Consider the following 22,140-nt stretch of genomic DNA (forward strand, 5'->3'; position numbering starts at 1 on the left):
AGGACAACAGACAAAGATTGACCTAACCAAGATTAAAGAAATGCTGGGATCTTTGGATGAAGCAGAGCCTTTGGTTGACTATGGTCTCCTTCCATGGCCCCTTAAGCCAGCACTTGGTTGTTGAGGTTTGTCTGGACATAGAAAGGACTATTTCATCTATGCAGGTAGTAGAAGAGTTGACCAAGATGATGGTTTGCCACTCTCTCTACCGCCTGCACCTAATTCTGGTAAGCCTGCATGAAGTCTTGCTTCTCTGTTCTACTGGGTGAATGAGAGCCTCCTTGCATTGGGAGCTGGACTTTGTCAGCCAGGAGAAGCCAACCAGCTTACTGGAATACCTGAAGAAGGCTCAGGTGCCTGTGAGACATGTGTGGATGCTGTCCCGATGTACTGATGTCATTCCGGAGCCGTGAGATACATACAGTTCCGGGAAAGCAAGAGTATCATTTGTGCCCTGTAGGCAATAATCACCTGCCATCTCAAGAGGTGGTGAGCCTAATCCATCAAGTGCAAGTAGAGGACATTTACTTACCTTCTGAGTTCCAGAAGGATCAGGAGGCAGGCTGCTTATCACACACCTGGCAAGAGTCATGGTATGTTGACTGTGGAGGAAGTCAGTTTTATTCTGGAACCGTATGAACCACCTTTTAGCCCATGTTATTTCTGGAGATAGTGACCTTTAAAAGAGGTAGTCAAGACATAATCCAAAACGACCAGTCACTAGTTGTACCTAGTTACACCTCAAACTGCAGTCCAGTCCTGTGTGTATCCAGGCACAGGAATATTATACTGGAACGGATAGATCCTGAGATACAGACATCTGATGTTTTTATGCACCTTCAGGTAAGGAACGTGTTTAAATGCTTGTTTTTTGGGTTATAAGATTTTGGTGGATGACAGCTTTAATTTGAACTTTAGGTACTGGAAACTCATGAGCTGAAGCTAGAGCATGTTGAGCTGTCAATTGTGCACCCCAAGATTTCTCTGGAGACAGAGTTGAACTGAGATTTCCTCCTTTGTATATCTTGCATAACACTTGAAATCCTTTGCTGGAGAAAAGCTCTTGCAAAAGACTAGAGGCCTGAATGCTGAGCCCACCCAAATAGAACACAATAGAATACATTTGGGCAAAAGGGTGCACTTTACAAATGTGGAATATTATATTATATTATTATTATGTTAGACCAATACGAATCTCTGTAGTTGTATCTCTGACCAAGAAGGTGGGTGGCTAAACCTTCTTTTTATTTATTGGTTTACCTTATTTTTTATTTGATTTATCAATTTTGTTATTAAAGTTTGGTAATAAAACTCAATTTCAATTTCAATTTCAAGCTTTATTCGACTATTAAAAACAATCACAAAAGCGTACAATAAAACACAATACAAACATTATAATAAAACAATAGCTCAGAAATGAAGAATTTAGGAAGATTTAAAACACCAAACTTTACCTATGAGAAATGGCTTTAAGTAAAAAAGTAGCAGTAAAAAAACAGGTGTCTGCAGAGTCAAGTGCAAATAACAATTCCATGGCTTGGGTAATAGTATACACTGATAATCTTAAAAACATAGGTCTGAGATAGAGACGGCGAAGATGCATATAGAGTGGACAAATAAGCATAAAGTGCCGAGTACTTTGCCTAGTCTGACCATCGCAAGGACAGGGGGAATGGCTAGGAACTTTCATCTCAGGGAAGGCAACTAAATTATGTACTATACCAAGTCTAAGACGTGTCAGAACAAACTGATGAGACTGCTTGGTTATGAATTTTAAGTACATAGGCATGCCCTTTCCTTCAAATTTAGTGGTGTGATAAAATACATAGGTAGACATGGTAGAACACTTTACACTGCGCATATCAGACTTAGTTTGGATGAAAACATCTTTAAGTTCCTTTTTCGATACAGTAACGGCACAATAGGGGTCCTTAATGATGTCAAAATTAAATACCTTGTCATAAGTATAAGAGACATAACTTAGCCAGGGAATCTTAAGGACTTTGTCCAACTTCAAACAATCAGTAATAATCTTCCTGGAAAAAGTAGTCTCTTCTTTAGCCCATACTGACCTCCATACCATGAGGGGTCTTAAACCCGTAAGATCAGTCAGATAGTTTAAACAGACTTCGCTATGGCACAGTACAGTAGGAGCCGAGGGAGGTAGGCAAAGCAATCTTCTAAGGAACCCATTCTCGGTATTTTGCAGTGTCCTATGCTGACTGTAGCCCCATATACCGGAACCGTACAGAGCAATAGACGCACATCTATGCCTGTAAATGTCTACCATATCAGGTATACGGCGGCTTCCTAGCTTTGCAGCGAATCGAAAGATACCAGATGAGCTTTTGGCCATTCTACCATTAACATTTAAGATCTCCTGGGACCATGTCCCCTTGTTGTTAAAGGTAACACCGAGGTAGCAAAACTCATTAATTATATTCTGTTGAGTATTTATACTGAGTCATACTGTATCTGAGTTTCTAACTCCTCTCAACTCATAGAAAATCGTTGACTGCTTGTCCACACTACCTGGAGAGTCAAGCACTGATAGGGAATTACATGTTTACCCTGGCAGGATATAATACCGGTGGTGAATGAAAGTGCCAACACAGAATGCTACCGAAATCGCCATGGGAACCCAGAAACATTTCTGGCAGAAGTGTTCTGTGTCTTGGAAAGTTTTCAGTTCCCATAGGTCAGAGAATCGGGTGTCCCAGCATCAGTGGGAGAGGTGGCTAGGGGTCATCACAGAATAGGGCTGCTCCTCTGTGGTGATGTATTTATGTTTGGTTTAGGACCACCAACATGATGGCTTAATGAGTTGGGGGTTCTCTGCTGAAACATTTACTGATTGGCAGACCATGTAATGCTGACTCAGCCTTCCACCCCTTTGATGTCATTAAGTTGAGTACTATTACATTGGATCATAGTAATACCTGTTATTTATAGTACAGAGTGCATATGAAAGAGGGTTAAAATTAAACTGCTTTTTTAAAATGCTGTTCCTGGGACAACAGTAATCAGCCATACCCTAACCTCATTCTGATGAGACAGGTGGAGATTATAAGAATGACTCCCTACACCAGGGGAGAATCTTGAAACAGCCCACTCTTGAGTAAAAGAAGATAGATTATAGGATAATTTTAGATTTGTTTGACTCCTAAAAAATATAATAAGATACAGTTCTGATCCACATGAAAGCTGCTGCCTATATTACACTGACACACTTTGAACATAGAATACCTCGCTTGCATTTCTCTGCTTTTACAAGGAGCGTGCTACAGTTTCAATGCTGCCCTGGTTTTGACCCTGCAGGAGCGGTAAAAGGAATTTCCCTAAGCATTTCACAATTGTTATGACAGCAGATTCGTTTGTAGCAAGGCTAGGAGCTACAGGAAATGATGTTGCAATATCCTTGTTCCAGCTCATTTCATGCAGCAATTCACACATAATGTCACAATAACTATTTGAGAAAGGTTAACGTGGCCATCAGTAGACATTTGACTGGACTTTGCACGTGTGCTATGGATCCTTTAAACAATACCATAGAAGATGGTGTGAATGACGCCTCGGATTCCGGTGACATGTGGGCTGCAGATGTGCTAGTCCCTAGCCTGTTTGCTGGATTTTGTTTCCTTGTTGGAGTTCCTGGGAATGGTTTGGTCATCTGGACCATACTCTGCAAGATCCCCCAGCGTTCCATGACTGTGGTTCTTCTCCTGAACTTGGCGATAGCTGACTTCCTCGCCTTGATCACGCTTCCCTTCTGGATTCATTCATTTATTGACAAATGGGTGTACGGTTTGTTCATGTGTCGGTTCCTCAGCTACATTAACTGCTTTACCATGTACGTAAGCGTGTTCTTCCTGACTGTGTTGAGCATCCAACGCTTCACCGCTGTGGTCTTTCCATTTGCTTCAAGAAGTTGGCAGAAGAAAAAGGCCATCTATGGGACCGTGCTGAGCATCTGGACCATTTCTCTGGCACTGGCTACTCCTGCCTACCTCTTCCGTTCAACTACAGAGAGCGATGGCATTGTCCAGTGCGACGACTGGGTGTACACATCTGATCAGCAAGAATTAGCAGATTTATCGATTGATCTGGTGTTTTGTTTTTTGGCTCCCTTCTCAATCATGATCGTGTGTTATGCATTTGTCTTTAGGAGAATGAGACGTATGAAATTCCAGAAAAAGAGCAAATCTGGGAGACTAATTGCCAGTGTCATTATTGCATTCTTTGCCTGCTGGATTCCATATCACATCACAAACATGTTATTGATTTCATCAGTGACGCGAAGGTCCTCGGACCCTGACTTGTCTCAGACTTTAGAGAATGCTGCAGTATCAGCAGAAAATATCTGTGACACGCTGGTGTTTTTGAGCAGTTGCTTGAACCCTATACTATACGCCTTCGCTGCTCGCAGTTTCCGTGGAGGTTTAAGAGGGACGAATTTTGACAAACTCTTCAGACAAGTGAACGAGGACTCTAAGGAGAAAGTGACCAAAAGCACGCAGAACTCAAGTGCTACCACAGATCTATCACTACAGAATCCTATCTGCTCACAGTGACTCAACCTTTTCTTTGTTTTAGAGTTTTACCTGTACACTGCATCTGGCAAAGATGCTCACATCATGGGGAAGAATAGGCTGCTCTTAGGGTATTCATATATATATATATATATACATATATATCTAGAGAGAGGGAAAATACATAACAGTGAACTGTGTCCGAAGACCGAATGGTTTATAAATGCCACCTAAACCCCAAGATGGTAATGTAGGCCCTTAATACACTTGTTACTTGTTCAATTATTTTTATATTACATGATTTATTAATTGATTTTAGTACTCTCTGGAAAGATTTAGTCCATTAGAGCGCCATCCAAGTATACAAATGTTTTGAGATACTTGTGTGTTTTTTAGGGATAATGTTCTAATATTTGAAATGGGTATTGTGTAAAAATGTGTATTATTAGAAATCAAACTTTAACTGCAAACTGTATTGTAAGGAAATCAGAAACTTGAGCCTTAACATCTGCTTTTCTTTTGTAGTATAGACACACTATAAAGTAGTTTTAACAAGACACATGTAAATAAAGCAAATGCATTGCATTGTGGTACAGTGTAACTTTTTGCTGACAGGATTCTGTGCTAACAGTGTTTATTTTCACACACTGGGCGGATTCATTGGTAGATGCCGCTAGCATCAAGGATGGGCTGGCAAGGGTGAGCTTGACAGGTTTGCTGATTAATGAAAGACAATGTTGGTGCGATGGGGAGTTAGAGAAAAAGGAAGATGGGATTGGGGGAGAAATAGGAGAGCTTGGATGGCACAGACATGAACAGAAAGAGGTGTGTCGGTATTGAGAAAGAAATTCGCATTTTACAACAAGTCTGCTCTTTGTATTTGCCTTTATGCGAATAATGTGTTACATTTCTAGTACGTGCCTGAATTTTCTAAATATGCATTTTGTACTACAAATATTAAATAGAATTATGTATTGAGTTCTCCCAGTACCATATTTCATCCGTGGTTTCTTTCCTCATTTGTGGAATGAACGGGTGTTTGTCTTTTGAAAGAATGGAGGATGCACGACACACGGGTGGGTGGGTGGGTGGGCTGGACGTCCAGCTGTGTCTCAACAGGTTAGAAGCAAGTTGGGCTCTGCTATAACTGCAACCCTGGGAGCTGCGACAAAGCACCGCCATCTTGGTAATATGATACGTTTTTAAACAATGCTTGGTTTGCGCGAATAGTGCTGCTGGGCCTGACCTACAGTGCTTAATTTGAGCTGCTGGTTGCCAGTAAAGCCCACCTTATTTCAGGGGGCCTGCACGTATCTTTAATCTTCAGACATTGATGGAGAGCAAGAGAGGGAAAACATTCAAATGGCCAAGAAGGAGTAAGTAAAGGACGTTAAAACCGTCAATAAGTAAAAAAGCATGAACATCCAAGAATGAAATGAAGGGGCAGAGAGTGTCTGTTAGTGGATTAAAGAGGCATGCGGGCTACACAGCCATGGTATTCAAACATTCAAAATTGGTCCTGCTTCTGAGCAGCCTTTGGCTACAGGCAGTCACATTTTTACAAAATAAGCACTGCTGACCTGAGATTGCTGGATGAGGTGCACACGTATGAATATATGCCCAGAGTTTGAGCCACAACATTTAGTAACACATCAATTAAGACTTGTTGTATTTTATCTGTTTATGTCAGTTTTTATTTATTTTTCCAGAACCTTATGTTCATTCCTCTTTTTGCACCAGAGCACACTGTATTTCCTTCTTTTCCCACCAGTCACTCCTTTTCTATTTAGTATATGTAATGCATAAAGCTGAATGAGGTCATAAGAAGGAATACCTTAGGAACTAATGGCGCAGCCGTATCTTAACCCTATTTAAACGGGAGTGGGTTTAAGCCTGTCTATGACAGCTTAATTCTTTGTAGTCACATATAACTTACCTTGTCTAGTCTTCTAGAAAAGAATGTCTCTTTACATCTCATTTTTAGGTCGAGCAGACCTACCCTCAATGCGTGAGCATTGAAGGTGTCTGCTTCAGGCCTATTGTGGCCCGTATTTAGGAATGTGGACAGCTACGAGACGCGCGCTTTGACGAGGTCAGATTTCACCTCGGGAGCGAGCGTCTGGTAGCTGCGCATGCGCGGGGCAAAGCCCTTGCTCACACACAGACACAGGCAGCCCCCACCCCTCTGCATGCACGCACGCACGCACACACACACACACAGGCGCGCGCATGCACACGCAGGCATACGGCACCCATACAGGCACACATACAGGCACACTATCCCCTACCTTGCATTCTCTCTCAATCACACACAGTCACGCATGCGCACACATGTTCTCTCGCGCACACACGCACACACGCGCGCACACACTGCCCCCCCCCACCCCCCCAGGCATACACACAGGCACGCATGCACTTCACATCAGCCCTGGGCCCCACTCACCAACTGCGCTCTTCCGGCGGGGCTCCTCACGGCGCGTCTCCTCATCTAAATCGGGGCTCCCTCAGGTCAGAGGAGCACCGCAACAGGCGCCACACTCCTCCTTCTCCCCGGCCCCCTCCTGGGGACCCGGGCTACACCGGACGGCAGGGCGCTCCATGCGCTGGCAGCTCGCGGACCTCGGGAGGCGGGACTTCCGGTCGGCCACGAGCGGATTGGCCGGCCGGCCAAGAGCTTCCGGGTCGCCGCAGGCAGCGCAGCGGCACTCTCGTTCCTAGTAGTATTGGTAGTTGCCACTGTTGATTCTGTATGTAATTGGGTGGATGTCAGACCTCTATCTGCTGACGGAAATGCCCCCCCAATATAATCAACCCAATAAATAATAAATAAATGCACATGGGTAGATTTTCGCACGCCGCAGAAGGTGTTTTGTATCTTTTTATACCCATAACTAGGCTTTCGCTGGTTGGACTTCTTTCTAGATAGTATAGTGCGTAAGAAGTTTGTTTTACGTCTAATTCCTTGACATTTTCTGTCCCACTAAATAGTCTATTTTTAAATGTAATTATTTCAATATGTTCACGTGCTTTTGATCGCAAAAGGGTAGTGTGCCTCGCTTTCGGAATTCGAGTAGAGAAGATTAATGCGTACTTGATCTCGTAACAGCATAGGAAAATACTGATATCTTGCCTGGGTATGACATGGCCGCCACACTGCGCAAGCTCGTTAGCGGGAGTTTACGGACCATGAATCGTGAGAGTGGCAGGTGCGTCAAGACACGACGAGCAGTGCGCGAGCATTTTAGATTAAGGGCCGGAAATTCTGTGAGTGCGGCATTTCCTCAGGCGATGCTTTTCTTCTTAAAAAATAGATTTATTCGAGCTTATGCCTATTATCTCTGTTGTTCCTTCGTTCCTCACTTGTGTTACTGTTTGTTGCCGGCAAAATATCTGCCTTTTTAGCACTTTAAATGATGTTATATGAAATTGTAGTTCCTGGTACCCCCGTCCATACAAGCGACGCAATGTAGTTCAATAGTCTATTGAGCTTTTTTCTTTCATGTTATTGTTGTTAACTATAACATGTTTAAACGAGGGACTTTTTTAATATTAATCGTGTGAGGTATTTAAAGGAGGGGGTGTTTACAGGTTTTGGTACGGAGACTTAGCTTTGAGCGGTGCTGAGGATGAATACTGTCGTTCGAGCGTTGTACACTTTGGGTTTGAAATTATATGGAATATCTGGAACATTTTTGGGTTTAAATAAAGACATTTTGAAAAAAAATGGCAGACATTTGGGGTTTGAATGAGGGACGTTTTGGTGTTGAATGAGCGACACTGCATTATTAAAGTAGATGATGGGGTTTAAATGAAGGGCTTAAAGTTTGTAAATATAATTTATCTTTCAATGCGAGTACTTAAGCTACAGAAAATGTGTCATTAAAATTAATTTGCATTATGTTATGCTAGGTTCTGCTACTCTACTGTATGTAAACAATGTGTGTTTGTTCTAAACACACATTGAGAGCAAGCACACATTAGACTGCTTCCGAAGCTCAGAAATAGAGTGGAAAGTTCTAGATCTTCAATCAATCAATAAATCAATCAACCAGGGGTTTTAAGCGTGCTACTCGCCCGTGAGAGTCTCAAGGCTCTAGGGGGTGGGGGTTCTGCAGCTCTGTTTAGTTGAAAAGCCAGGTCTTGAGGGCCTTCCTGAAGGTGTTCAGGGTGGGGGGCGAGTCTGATGCCTGCCGCCTGCCGCCTGCCGGGAGCTCTTTCCAGGTTATGGCCGCAATGTGAGAAGGATCTTTCACCTGCTCTGCGGATGCGAGGGGTTTTGGCCAGTTCGAGGTTAGAAGATCGGAGGTTCCTTTTGGGTATATATTTATTTTTATTTTACAGGTTTTATATAGCATTGGCTAGACCCGGAGGTATCCGAGCGCTTCACAGGTGCCTAAACAAGATTCCAAGAGTTGATCAAAAACACAGAATATGCAATACAATAAAAACAGACGTTCCATTGTGGTCTGATAAACATGGTCACTACAAAAGCATATAAATTTGCATATAAAGTGGCTGGTGAGGGGAACATGCTTCAGGGCTGAGCTGTAGGTGAGGTAGAAATTTGTCAAAGGATAGGCGAGGTTAACAACAGATTGGGGGGATTGTTAAAAAAAACATAGCTTAAACGATAGGATAACAACAAACGTTTCATTGAGGTCTAGTAGACATATACATAACAAAAGCAGGTACGTATACGCAGGGCCGGCGCTAGGCATGGGGAGCGTGGGCAGCTGCCCAGGGCCTCGCACTCAGCCCACCAGCATGGGGCCCGAACCAATCGTGTACCCTCCCCCTCACACCCTTGCACCCCTCACCCACACTCTCACACTCACACCCCCCTCACCCTCACACCCCCTCACCCTCACCCCCACACACCCTCACCCTCACACATCCTCACCCTCACACACCCTCACCCTCACACACCCTCACTCACCCTCACCCCCCCTCACCCACCCTCACCCCCTCTCCCTCACACACCCTCACCCCCTCTTACCCTCACACCCCCTCACCCTCACACAACCTCACCCTCACACACCCTCACCCCCCCACCCTCACACACCCTCACCCTCACACCCCTCACTCACCCTCACACACACACACCCTCACCCTCACACACCCTCACCCCCTCTCACCCCCTCACTCAACCTCACACCCCCTCACCCTCTCACCCTCACACCCCCTCACCCTCACACACACCATCACCCCCTCTCACCTTCACACCCCCTCACTCCCCCTCACCCTCACACCCCCTCACCCTCACACTCCCTCACCCTCACAAAATCACTATGTGCTACCACAGCATCACTGAACGCCACAGCATCACTCGTTTGCCATCACAACATCACTCAGCGCCACCACATCATCAATCTCTGCGACCATTCAACAACACCTGGTTCAAATATGCTCTCTCAATGTTTGAAGCTTTATTACAAATGTAACAAAAACATGTTAATATTTCACTTCTGTTCTTGGAATTTCGTCACAATAAAATACACTGAACATAATCTTCACAAAAGTTATTTACAAAACTTTAAGCTATTGCCATTATAAATTACAATAACTTTTATTTAATTATTAACTATTAAAAAAAAAATTAAAAGCCATTGTTATTTGTAATATCAATACATGTAAGTCACGTAAATACAACACATATTTCATTACAAATGCTATAGGTGTCACATTTGCGAAAGTTATAACTATTGGCATTGTAAATGACAAAGCTATTAATTTAGTTATTTTCAAAAACAAAATATAAATAAAAAAATTGTCATTTACAATGCCAATAGCTCAAACTTTCCTAATGCGAGACCTATTGCATTGCAAATGCTTGTTTTCCTTGTGTCCTTTATCTCTTAACTGTGTATTAATACCATTTACAAATATACTACAGAATCCATTGAAGCAAGCAACCATCATGTATGTATGTATGTATATTGTATTGGATTGCATTGTAATTGCATTTATATAGCGTGTTGAGGCGTCGAAGCGCTTTTTCGGCGAGTAGCACGCAACTCCGGGACCCATAGAGGATTAGTGTTGAATTAGTATAGTGAAACATGCAAGTACATTTTAAGTGGTAGATAGGTTAGTCAGTTATTTGGATTTGGAATGATAGCAGAAGGATGGAGGAGGACAAAGGTTTGTATTTATATAGCGCTTGTTGACGCACGCTATTCAGGAAGACTACAAAGGATTAGTGGTGAATTATTATGGAGAAATATGAAGTAATTTCAGTGGTGGATATTAGTTAGTTCCTTGGAGTGAGAAGGATAGAGGAGCGATAAAAGGGGAAGAAAGATTTGCATTTATATAGCTTTTGTTACCCCTGATGGGTGTTGAATCGCTTTTCTGGTGAGTAGCACGCCACTTCGGAACCCATAAAGGATTACTGTTGAAAATTAGTATAGTAAAAAAATATGAAGTAATTTGAGTAGTGGATAGTTTAATATATAATATAATATAATAATATTAGTATAGTTTTATATGGAATTTGAGAAGGGAACATGTTAGTCTGTTAATTTCGATTGAAAAGGATACTGGAGGGATAAAAGAGTGAAAGATTTTTTTTTAGGTCTTAGCAATAGAAGGAGGCTTTTGGATGAGTAAAAAGGAGTTTTGGAGGGGAGGACTCAGAGGAAAGAGTTTAGAAAGGTTTTGTTTTAGGGTTCGGTATTGTAAAAGAGGTGTCAGATGATACAAGGAGGGGTAGAGTAGGAGAGAGTCTAGAAAGGGTTATTTTGGCAATCATAGTAGTGGTATGGGGTTTGGGATAAATGAGAGAGTGGATGTAGAGGATATATTGATAGATGTCTAGGATGAGAGATAGGGTAGGGCATTGGAAGGAGTAGTAGAAGAAGTTTGAGATGAGTCAGAAGGTGTTTGTGGATGTGGATGGTGTGGGCTGGGTATTGCTAAATGAGAAAAAGGGCAGCATTTCTGGCCCTAGTTCCGACCAGTCTCGAACAGGCTCAAACAGGAATCTGCCCTTGTCCTCTCTGCCTTAAGCCTCGACGCCCGGGCTGAGACACCCTAAGCCTGGCCTTTTTTATAGCCCTAGTAATCAGGTGACCCCCTTCAGCCAATGGGAACCCTAGCCCTAACACTATCCAATCACAACACTAGCCCTAAATTCTAGGAACCAATAGGAGAGCAGGAACTTACAGCCAATCTTAGCCCTAGTCCAAGCACCCAATCAGTTAAAAAACCCTGATCTCTACGTCCAATAAAGGCCCCAGCCCTACCAGTAGTCCCAAAACAAGTCCATGCAACCAATGGCACAGGTAGCCCTAGTCCCTACGTCCAATAGAAAGCCTAACCCTCCTCTAAGTCCCACACCAAGTCCAGCAACCAATCACACCAGAAGCCCTAATCGTTACTTCCAATTAAAGGTCTAACCCTATCCCTAGTCCCACCCTACTCCCAACAACCAATAACATAGGAAGCCCTAGTCCATATACTCAATAGAAATCCTAACCCTAACCCTAGTCCCAACCCTACAATGATTGAATCACAGACCCAGAAACCAATCTGAACGCTCAAATCCCTAACCAATGAGGACATTAACCCTAGTCCAATAGAAACACCAGATACAACCACCAATCAGTTAGACATGTACCAACCACTAGCAGACCATATAAGGTCCCAGCGACCTCAGACAAGGTTTGCTGCCCAGGGAGTTGGAAGCTGCTTCTCCTGTTCAGAATCTCCTAGGAGACAGACAGGCTCAATCCACACTTTGGACTTCAGCAGGTAAGGGCCTCACTAACTTGAAATCTAACAATACTGTTTGAATAAAACTTTACTCCCCCTGCTGGCCAAAACACGAAGTGCACAGGCCCTAGTAAAACACAGTTTAAACAGCTCACAGAAGCACCCTCTGATGTAGAAAACATCCCTGTTGCTGGGGGGAGGCAGGGGGCTGTTTTCACTGGCTTGTGAACACAAAATGGTGGCTGGGAGTGCACTGTTTTAACATACAGGTCTTAGCACAGAGAAAAGGATAAATTTGGAGGGAAAGCAGAATTGTCACCAAGGAATGAGAGGGACAAACTACAGAGGTTGGACTGCAAATCCTACAATTCAACACACTAAATGGAGGCAATCATGGGCAGGGAAAACCACAAATTTAAAACACAACACATGTGATAAAAATATGCAATTACAGCAGGCTAAAGCTACAATTTTTAACTGTAACAACCGCAGGCATAGACAGTCAACACAGAAAGTGAAAATCGATGTTTTAAACAACTTTTTGTCTTGGGAAGAGACAGCACTAGTCTGTCTCCTTACCACTTCCTGGACTCTGCTTACTGCAATCTGGAGCACAGGTAGGCTGCAACTCACAAGATGGAGGAGTATGATTTAGGGTGCCCCTAGCAAGGCCTTAAGGCGACTGGGCAGGCGTGAGAGGAGGGCTCAGACTTGCCTGGTAGATGAATAGCCAATGGTCTGCTGGCCTGGGGGTGGGGGCTGGGCAGCTGCTTCTCCTGTTCAGAGTCTCCCAGGAGACAGACAGGCTCAATCCACACTTTGGACTTCAGCAGGCAAAGGCCTCACTAACTTGAAATCTAACAATACTATTTGAATAAAATATGGTATTTCTGTAGACAAATAGACAAAAGGCAGTAGCGAGCTCTATATGGTCAAAGGCCAGCATTAAGTTGACAAATAGTAGGAAAATAAGCTGAGTTGTGGGTGGTAAATGTAGTGGGTGATATTAAGTCAAGCATTTCATCCATAATTTTTTGGGTTACTTCAGAGTGACAATCTAAGTGGGACGAGTATCCCCAGACATGGGTCCTGGACACACTTTGGCACTGGAACCAAGCTATTCGCCACTGATGAGCCCAAATAAGGTTATTGTGATGCTTGTGTTACGGTTCAGGGTGGACCTGGCCTGGCAGTTCAGACTGGACTGTTCCCATTGGAGCAGGGTTGAGACTGATTTGCATATGTCTGGGTGCAAACTGAGTTGGCATGGTGTGCACATTTACAATGGACTGGGATGTGGCATTAAGTAATTACCAGTGGCTGAAATTAATCCAAGCATTACAACCATCACTTTTTTGTATGATGCATTCTGTAACACCCAAAATTGTGTCATATGGCACTCTTACCATACAGAGTGTTACCTTAGCCCAGTCTGGAGTTAATCAAAGCTCCGGCAAATATTTTATGACTGTCTGCAGGTAGACAGCAGAGTATCATTTCTAGGTTACCTCAGTGTAAACCAGCAGTCCCTACTTAGGATCTGATATAGAGTTTTTCCTACAGTGTACTCTATCACAAACATGACTGAGTACTCTGTATGGCAAATCTTCAGTCCACCCACTCTTTTTTCTGTCGGGGAGACCCTCATTTTTGGCCATTCCAAAACGTACATCTACAGCCAGATGAGTGGGGGCATCAGATTAAGACCATCAGACCTCCTGCCTAATTTAAAGTGAATTGTCTGATGTCGATTTGCTTCTGACTTTCAGATCAGGAAACAAAATATTGACTCCATCACCCTGGGAGGAACCTCCCAGTGTGTGTAGGATCTATTATTTGTTTGTATTTTTTCAGCAGCAAACTTTGGGAGTATGTTTCTGAAAAACAAATGCATTTGGTGCACAGCTACCTAAAAGATGGCGGCTGTGCACTAAGTTTTCAGTTCCTTCACAGGAGCTGTCTTGGTGGTAGATGGTCACTCTTAATCCGGCTCATACTCCAGAAATATTTTGAAAATAAGGTCTCTTTTAGCTTTATCTACACAGTAACTTACTCTTTCAATGTAAATTAATTTCTCTTATCTACACATGATGGATGTATGTAATGAAATGTATTTATATTTTCTATTATGATGTTCTTCTTTGACACTTTTTTAATTTAAAAAAAAGAGGATGAAGGGTGTTTTCTGCCTGTGATTGAGATGCATTACTGTTCCGAACTGTAGTGCTTAAAACAAAAAACCACCAAGGTCAAACACTGCGCATATTTTCTGACTTTTCGAGTGAGCCAGCAAGCCATAATGAGGTGAGTAATGACATGGGAGGAGTGAATGGACATGGATCGAACAAGAGTCGCTAACTACATGAAGCCTGAACTGTCCCTTTCTCTATTTGCCTTTACTTCAAAGGGGTTTCGGTTATCCGAGGGAAATTCAAAGTTTGCAAAGTTGAACATCACCAACAGTTCCAGTTTTTTTTTATTTCACCGACTTCACTAAAAGCACCAAAGTGCATGACAAAAATCCAACAAAAAGTCTGTTTTGTATGATTAAAAATTGCAAAAACTTCTCACACAAAACAGTATATGTGGGGGAAATATCTGGTAAGGAGTGTTTTGTTTTGGGAGAAAACAATGAAGCATATTTTTGACCTTGTAAATGAGGAGAGGGGCTCGTATGTTCCAAAGGGATAGAGCACCAAGTAACCAAAATTTTAAAAAAAATCCCTTTGAAAGTACTCTACTAATATCCGGACACTAGTTCACCACAATCATTCACCAAGTCTCACACTGTGTCCAGTTAATATTCCACTCAGGATGTTAAAGCACTTATAAAGATTTTAATTGACCATGCCACAATAATACATTAAAAATATACAAAAAAACAATTTAAAAATGACATCCACATTATGTTAAAACCAATATATTTCACAATGTTACAAATTCATTACACTACCAACTCCCTGGAAAGGAATATAATGAGACAGTTATATTTGTGATTTGAAAATAATAGACAGCACCCTGCAAGGAATACATTTCCTGTCTTTGTTTTGCTACTGTCCTTCATCAAATTTAACAAACATCAAGCGTTGACGCGTTTCGGTGGGGTAGCTTCAATCAAACCACCTTCTTTAGGACAAATAGTTTAGTTAACTCCTTTCCATTATTGCAAATATCACATATAATCGATCCTTTACGCACCTAATGTGGAAAGAATAACAATATAGGCCTATACAAATATAAAGAAATGTTTTCAACCTATTCCTAACACATTGTAATACATATTTTTACCTTAAATTACATATAATTTTTTGTCATCTTTTCATCTCCAACTATATGTAGACATGTCAAGTGGAAAAAATCCCTTACTTTTCACAATTTAAAAACATATTTTCTCCACAGTTCTTAAAATATCCATAAGTGCTCCAAACATCCCTACTTGGGTTTTACCTTATTAATAACACAAAGGTACGGCTCTATTCATCCTGACTCATAACCCACTCACCATTCATTCACTCATCCATTTCGCAACTCACCGGTGCAAAACCATTCAGTTGAGGATTGCTTCGAAAGAATTTTTGATGCTTTGACAGTTTGTTAGTTCTCATGAATTCTGGTTGTATTAAAACATGACTGGAACAATTATGTTACCGATTTTTCCATCTCCTTACCTATGGATCTCCACAGTGTCCCTGCATGGGATTTTCCACTATTCCTTCAGGAGTCCAGTTCTGTTCCGGTCACCCTCTATATACAGAGAGACAATCTATTTAGTAGAGGAAGAGCAATTCTATTTCCATTATGTCATGCCTTCCCCTTCTTACTGATTAGATATAAATTGTTAGTTATGTAGTTAATAAAGGGAGGTTTGATTTCAAGTTATTCCTCACAAATGTTACCCTAGTGCCTCCATGGGGCCCCATTTAGATTAACCCACCTTTAATTAATAAAATTTCACCTTTTGTAGTGAGACAATTCACTTAGCCTCAGGGGTTAATATAGTACCCGAACACATATCCGTAGCTAGAATAAAAGCATGGATGCATGCTTTAGATAGAAAATACACTCAGTGTAATGCAACAGTTTTACACTCCGTAACTTTAATTTTTTATATATAGCGTAATATTGCTTAGCCATAGCCAAAATGATAGGCAAAGTAATGCCTTAACACTAATAAGAGTAATACGATCCTCTATTAGGACCCCAAAAATTATTAGTGCATCAGCTAACTTTATCATTTAGCCATGCCTTCTATTTATTGTCATTTCTTAAAATTCTTGCTTCAATTCTTAAGCACAAAACCATACCCAAAGCTTAGTTTGCCAACATGAGCATGCGCTAGCCCTTAAATGACTGATGTATTTCTCTAATTTTCTACATTCTGTCCATCAACTGTTGGTTTTGCATTTGTCACCCCGAGTGGTACGGGTATGCCCAGACGTGGGTCCCATGCTCTCCATGCCACTGGAGTCAAGCTATCCTAGCTGAAGAGGGGTGATACCCCGAAACCGGTCCTAGGATGCTTGTTTTCAGTCCAGGGAGGACCTGGCTTGGCAGTTTGGGCTGGACTGTTCCAATGAGGGACAGGGTCAAGACTGATTTGCATATGGCTGGGTTCAAACTGGAATGGCATGGTGAGTAAAGAAATGATGGATTTAGACCCAGATCTCTGTACTGGGGTGAATGTATGACATTGTTCTGCATTCTGTCCATCGTGGGTCCTGTGCTCTCCATGCCACTAGAGTGAAGCTATCCTGGCTAAATAGGAGTGAAACCCCGAAATCAGTCCTAGGATTCTTTAGGGAGTACCTGGCTTGGCAGTTCGGGCTAGACTGTTCCCATGAGGCACAAGGTCAAGACTGATTTGCATATGGCTGGGTTCAAACTGGAATGGCATGGTGAGCAAAAAAACGATGGATTTAGGCCCAGATCTCTGTACTGGGGTGAATGTATGACATTGTTGTTATTCTGTTCATCAACTGTTGTTTTTGTATTTCTCTAATAACGGACATAAGTTTGTCACGTTTTCATCATGTCCACCTATTAGCGTCCACATAACTCATGCATTACTAAAACCTTATGCGTTGTCATAATCCATACATATAACTCTGGATTGGTAATATCCAGCGTGTTCCCCAAACACTGTAGGAACCTGTCATAAACATACCTCAAAACTCATACATTACTAAAACCTCATACATTGCCATAATCCACCCACATTTGGATATCACTCTAAAATGGTAATATCCAGCGTGTTCCCCAAGCATTGTAGGAACCTGTTAGAAATGGGATTTCTGGGTGGCCGAGGCTTGCGCCCAAGCCAGGCAGAAACTACCACTCTAGACAGGGTAAGGGGGAAACACACACTGTTGATAACTCCTGCTCACCCCCTTGGTTGCTTAGCCCGAGCAGACAGGCTTATCCCCAAGGCAATGTGTAAAATATTTGCACTAACACGCACAGTAACGATGTGAAATACCACACAGGTTGGTATAAAAATATAAATATCTTCATCTAATTTGGGCACGGTCAAAAAATCCACAAACCAACATACATAAGTATCTTCTTGGGCAGAGATTCCTCTTGATTGCAGAAGTAGTCTAAATTTATACCCCAAAAGTCTTTGTTCTCCATGTTTGAGGGGTCCAGGATCCAGTCACAACCAGTTCTGGGTGCCCTCTGCCAGGGCAGGTCTTTTTCCTTTGTGAGTGGGGGCCAGGGCTATTAGACGCACCACAGGAGGTGGAGCCAGCATTGTGGGAGGCAGGCACAGTCCTATTCAGGCCCAGGTGCAACTCCTCCCACCACTCTAAGTAAAAATAGGTATATTCAGCCTAGTGCTGACTCACCAGCCTCCTGCAGCCACCCCCAGCCCCTGTCACTCACAAACCAGACAGTCAATACACAAACAGGCAGAGGCACACAGAAAGGTTGAACAGGAAAATAGCCACTTTCTAAAAGTGCAATTTTCAAACACGGAATCTAAAATCCATCCTTCCTAAAAGATGCGTTATCAAATTTTGAGTTCAGGGATACCAGACTTCATCTTTCCATCTTGCTCCTATGGGGAGATATGCAGGTACACATGGGGCACAGCATTCCCCATTCTATCCTATGGGCAAGATGGCCCTTCAATAGTGAAAAAAGAAATTGGCAGTATTTCACTATCAGGACATGTCACCCACACTAGTACATGTCCCACCTTTCACATACACTGCACCCTGCCCAGGGGCGTACCTTGGGCCTACCATATGGTTGTCCAATGTGTAAGAAAAGGGAAGGGTCAGGCCTGGTCAGTGTGTACACTGGCCAGGACAACATGGCAGTTCACAGACTGCGCACAGGCACTGCTGTGGCAGGCCTGAGACACCATTTTAGGGCTACTCAGGTGGGTGGCACAATCAGTGCTGCAGGCCCACTAGTAGCATTTGTATTACCAGTCCTGGCACACTTAGTGCCCTTTACTAGGGACTTGACAGGTAAAACAAATATGCCAATCATGGATAACCAATCACAGTAATAATTTAACCAGGGAGCACTTTCACTTTGGCACTGATCAGCAGTGGCAAAGTGCCCAAAAGATCTAAACCAGCAAAACAAAATCGGAGGTAGAGGCAAAATGCCAGGGGAAACCACGCCAAGGATGCCAGGTCTAACAGAACCTCTCATAAACTTACACTATATATTCATGTATTTATTACCCTACAAAAAACTAACACAGCACTCAGGATAATTGCTATTACACTCGCTATCCCCCACATACCTTTTGTGGCTCACAGCTCCCACACATTCTGGTGCCTGCTCTGCTTAGCAGTTCGATAGAAAAAGAACCACTGTGTTTCCTGGGTTTATATCCTGGGTTTAAATCCTGGGTTTATATCGCCTTGCGTGTACCTTATCCAATGCCCTTAGATTACTTCAGCAGGCCACATGACCATTGTTCCGACCCGGGTGGCACCCACTTATAGTGGTGCCTCTATCAATCCCTGAATAATTTTCAAACTTATTATCACTTTGGCCAAACATAACATCATTACATAAAATTCACATTTCTGGTTGTAACTCTGTCTGAATTTTATTTATCTTTTCAAGGTCGATAAAATTCTTAACAAACATATCATATCTTTTTTTATTTAATGTATATCTAGCATTTGTTCGGGAATAGTCCTATCTAGTATTAATCTTTGTTCTATAAAACTATCAAACATTTGTGCGACCACACAAAATAGCTAATTCTCAAAGGAGTATTATATTCACCCCCTAATGCACTAATACTATCCTCATGTTACCCCATATCCTTGAACGAGTTATACGGTGATGCCAATGATAAACCCACTAAAAAAACTCTTTTTTCTATGTCTCTCAAGTTACAGCGCTATTCTTAATTTTCATCAGTGTCCTGGTATACCCAAAACTCCCTCATCTACATTACTAATTTCATCCAATTTCATCCAGTCTTCCCTTGTATTCAATTCTTTTTGTATGGTGTCTAGTATTGAAATATACCATTGTTCCCTATTCTTTTTTTTCAGTTCTAGGTTACCACCCCTTTTGCTTCCCCTGACTTTTTTCAATAATGAACCACTCAAACTCAATATGTTTGTGGTTGAATGTGTTATAGTGGAGGGGGCGTGGCTTGGTAGCCAACATGGCGGACGTGTTCTGAGCCGGCTCCGTCCAGCCCGCCAAACATCCGACGAATATCCTGGCAATCCGGTATTGCCGAAACTGCAAATATAACGCTCGGCATGCAGCCCGCGCTCCCCTATTGAGCGGTGCCCTTCCTGGCAGCGGGGACCACCGTGGAGCGGAGATCTAGTGGGAGGAGCGGAGGCCCGAAAGAATGAGGCAGTGTGGCCGTGGCTGTCTGATCCGGAGTGAAGCAGAGTGCCGGGCCGATGAACCATCTGCAGGTGGTGCGTGGTCCGGAGTGGTGCTGGGGGGCCAGCCGGCTGACTGGTGGTCCCGGGCCCTGAGAGCGACTGGAGCCTGACGTGGGCAAGCTGCGTGGAGGACGGAGGCCCGGCGGTCACATCGGACCGCGGCGGAGAGTAGCTGTGCCTGGAGCTGCCCGGGTGATTGGAGGGAGCTGGCGAGGTGAGCGGGGACCAGGCGGTCGGCGAGAGGGCGGCGGACCTGGTCCCCCGAGAGCAACTTCTTCTGGGGTGGCTGTGGGGATCGGTGGTGCTGTCGGACCACGGGTGGGGCCCTTGGGGTACCGACTGGTGGTCTCACCTCTTGCACTCCCCTCCTAGCTGAGGTGGAAGTCTGGTGGGCCCCCCCTTTGGGGTCCGGTAGCGGGGATCGTAGAGCGGAGGCCCCCCCTTGTGAATGCGTCAGACTGTGCTGGCCCCCCCGCTGTATACGTGAGCCGTCTCTGCTGGGCCGGCGAGCTGCAAATTGGAGCAGCCCCTTTCCCCCCCGCCCCACCCCCCACGGACTGTGTTGGTGGTGAGGTAGGGGGCGCGATTGGAGGCACCCATCCCGGGGACGCGGGCTGGGCCTTGCAAGGCCGGTGGAGCAGTGGTGAGGGCAGGTCACGGGCAGCGCTGCTGAGCTGAGAAGCCGGGCCTTGGGAGATTGGATTGCCGGCCCATGCTGACTTCCGCGCCCCGGGGCATGTAACCGCCCCCCAGGGCTTGTGGGACTGGATGTCGATGAGAGGCAGGTGCCCGGCCTTGTCTCCTTGTCTGAGGGCCAGCAGGTATGACGTAAGGACCCTCCGGAGTAGCGTGGGCCGGCTGGTGTGCCCGGGTGATGCAGGGGCCCGGCGAGAGACTGTGCGGTTGGGCCAGCGGGCCAGTGGTACACAGGAGGAACTTGATTGGGCCTGCGGGCCAGTGGAGAGACTATGACCAGAGGCCAAGTGGGCCACGGCTCGACTTAACAAGGGCCCATAGAGAAGTTCACTGATCAGGGAGCAGGGCCTGGAGCATCTGGGGGCCAGCAGGGGATGGTGCCGGACAATGTGGCCCTCATGGCCACCATCACCCAGTCCAGGGACATGCTGGACGCAAAGATAGGGGCAGTAGGGGCAGACGTCATGCTGCTGCGTCAGGAACTGCGAAACCCTGTATCCTGCATCTCTGAGGCCGAGACCCGCATATCAGGTGTGGAGGATGATGTTACTGAACTTAAGCTGAAGGTGGCGGCAATGGAGACTATTCAGAGGGGTCTAGTACTCAGGGCATAGGATGCGGAGAGAGGGACCTGCGTAATAATCTCCGCTTTGTTGGATTTCCGGAGGGATGCGAGGAGGGAAACATGGAGCGCTTCCTCACCACCTGGCTAGAGAGCTGGCTTTCGCCAGAGTCTCTGTCGAAGTATTTTGTAGTGGAGCGGGCCCATCGAGCACTCATGAAAAAAACCCCGGTGGGGGCCCGCCGGCGGCCAGTTATCGCCAAGTTACTAAACTATATGGAGAGGGACACGATCTTGAAACAGGCCCGGGCCAAAGAACTGCTGCTGTACAACAACACTCGTATTCTGATCTTTCCTGACTGCACGCGGCAAGTCCAACAGCAACGTCAATCGGTCATGGCCGCAAAGGTGCGGCCGAGGGCGCTCAAACTTCCCTACGCCCTGATGTTTCCTGCGCATCTTCGGGTGGTCTTTCGGTCGTGCACCCACTTCTTTGCCAGTCCCGAGGAAGTCTTCCGATGGACGAATGAGATGGCGCGGGTGAGGCCCCACATCCCACCGAGAAGAGACTTCGACCCCTCTGAAAAAGAGGTGCCCCGGGGGGTCCAAGTGGTCGGCGGAGGAGCGAAGATCGGCAGTCGCGGTCCAGGAGGCGCTCGCGGTCTAGTGAGGTGGCCTCCCGAGAGGGGCCGGCCCTGGAAGAGCAGACTTTGGAGCATAGTGGGGGAAGCCGATGTTGCAGGGCAGAGCTTTACTTGAC

At 44.5% G+C, this 22,140-nt stretch overlaps 1 protein-coding gene across 1 annotated transcript; it reads left to right on the plus strand.

The window, feature by feature from the left end:
* The first annotated feature begins 3,491 nt into the window (after positions 1-3,491).
* LOC147677592 (leukotriene B4 receptor 1-like) lies at positions 3,492-5,517 on the plus strand. The gene has a single exon (XM_086946476.1). It carries the CDS (start codon positions 3,528-3,530, stop codon positions 4,569-4,571), a length of 1,044 nt encoding a protein of 347 aa, XP_086802602.1. The 5' UTR covers positions 3,492-3,527; the 3' UTR covers positions 4,572-5,517.
* The last annotated feature ends 16,623 nt before the right edge of the window (positions 5,518-22,140 follow it).

This window comes from Lissotriton vulgaris, chromosome 12, assembly GCF_964263255.1.
Source record: "Lissotriton vulgaris chromosome 12, aLisVul1.2, whole genome shotgun sequence".
Classification (NCBI taxonomy): domain Eukaryota; kingdom Metazoa; phylum Chordata; class Amphibia; order Caudata; family Salamandridae; genus Lissotriton; species Lissotriton vulgaris.

What these genes read in the sequence shown, in the direction of transcription:
- LOC147677592 (XM_086946476.1), top strand. Translation starts at nt 3,528, where the DNA reads ATGGATCCTTTAAACAATACCATAGAAGATGGTGTGAATGACGCCTCG.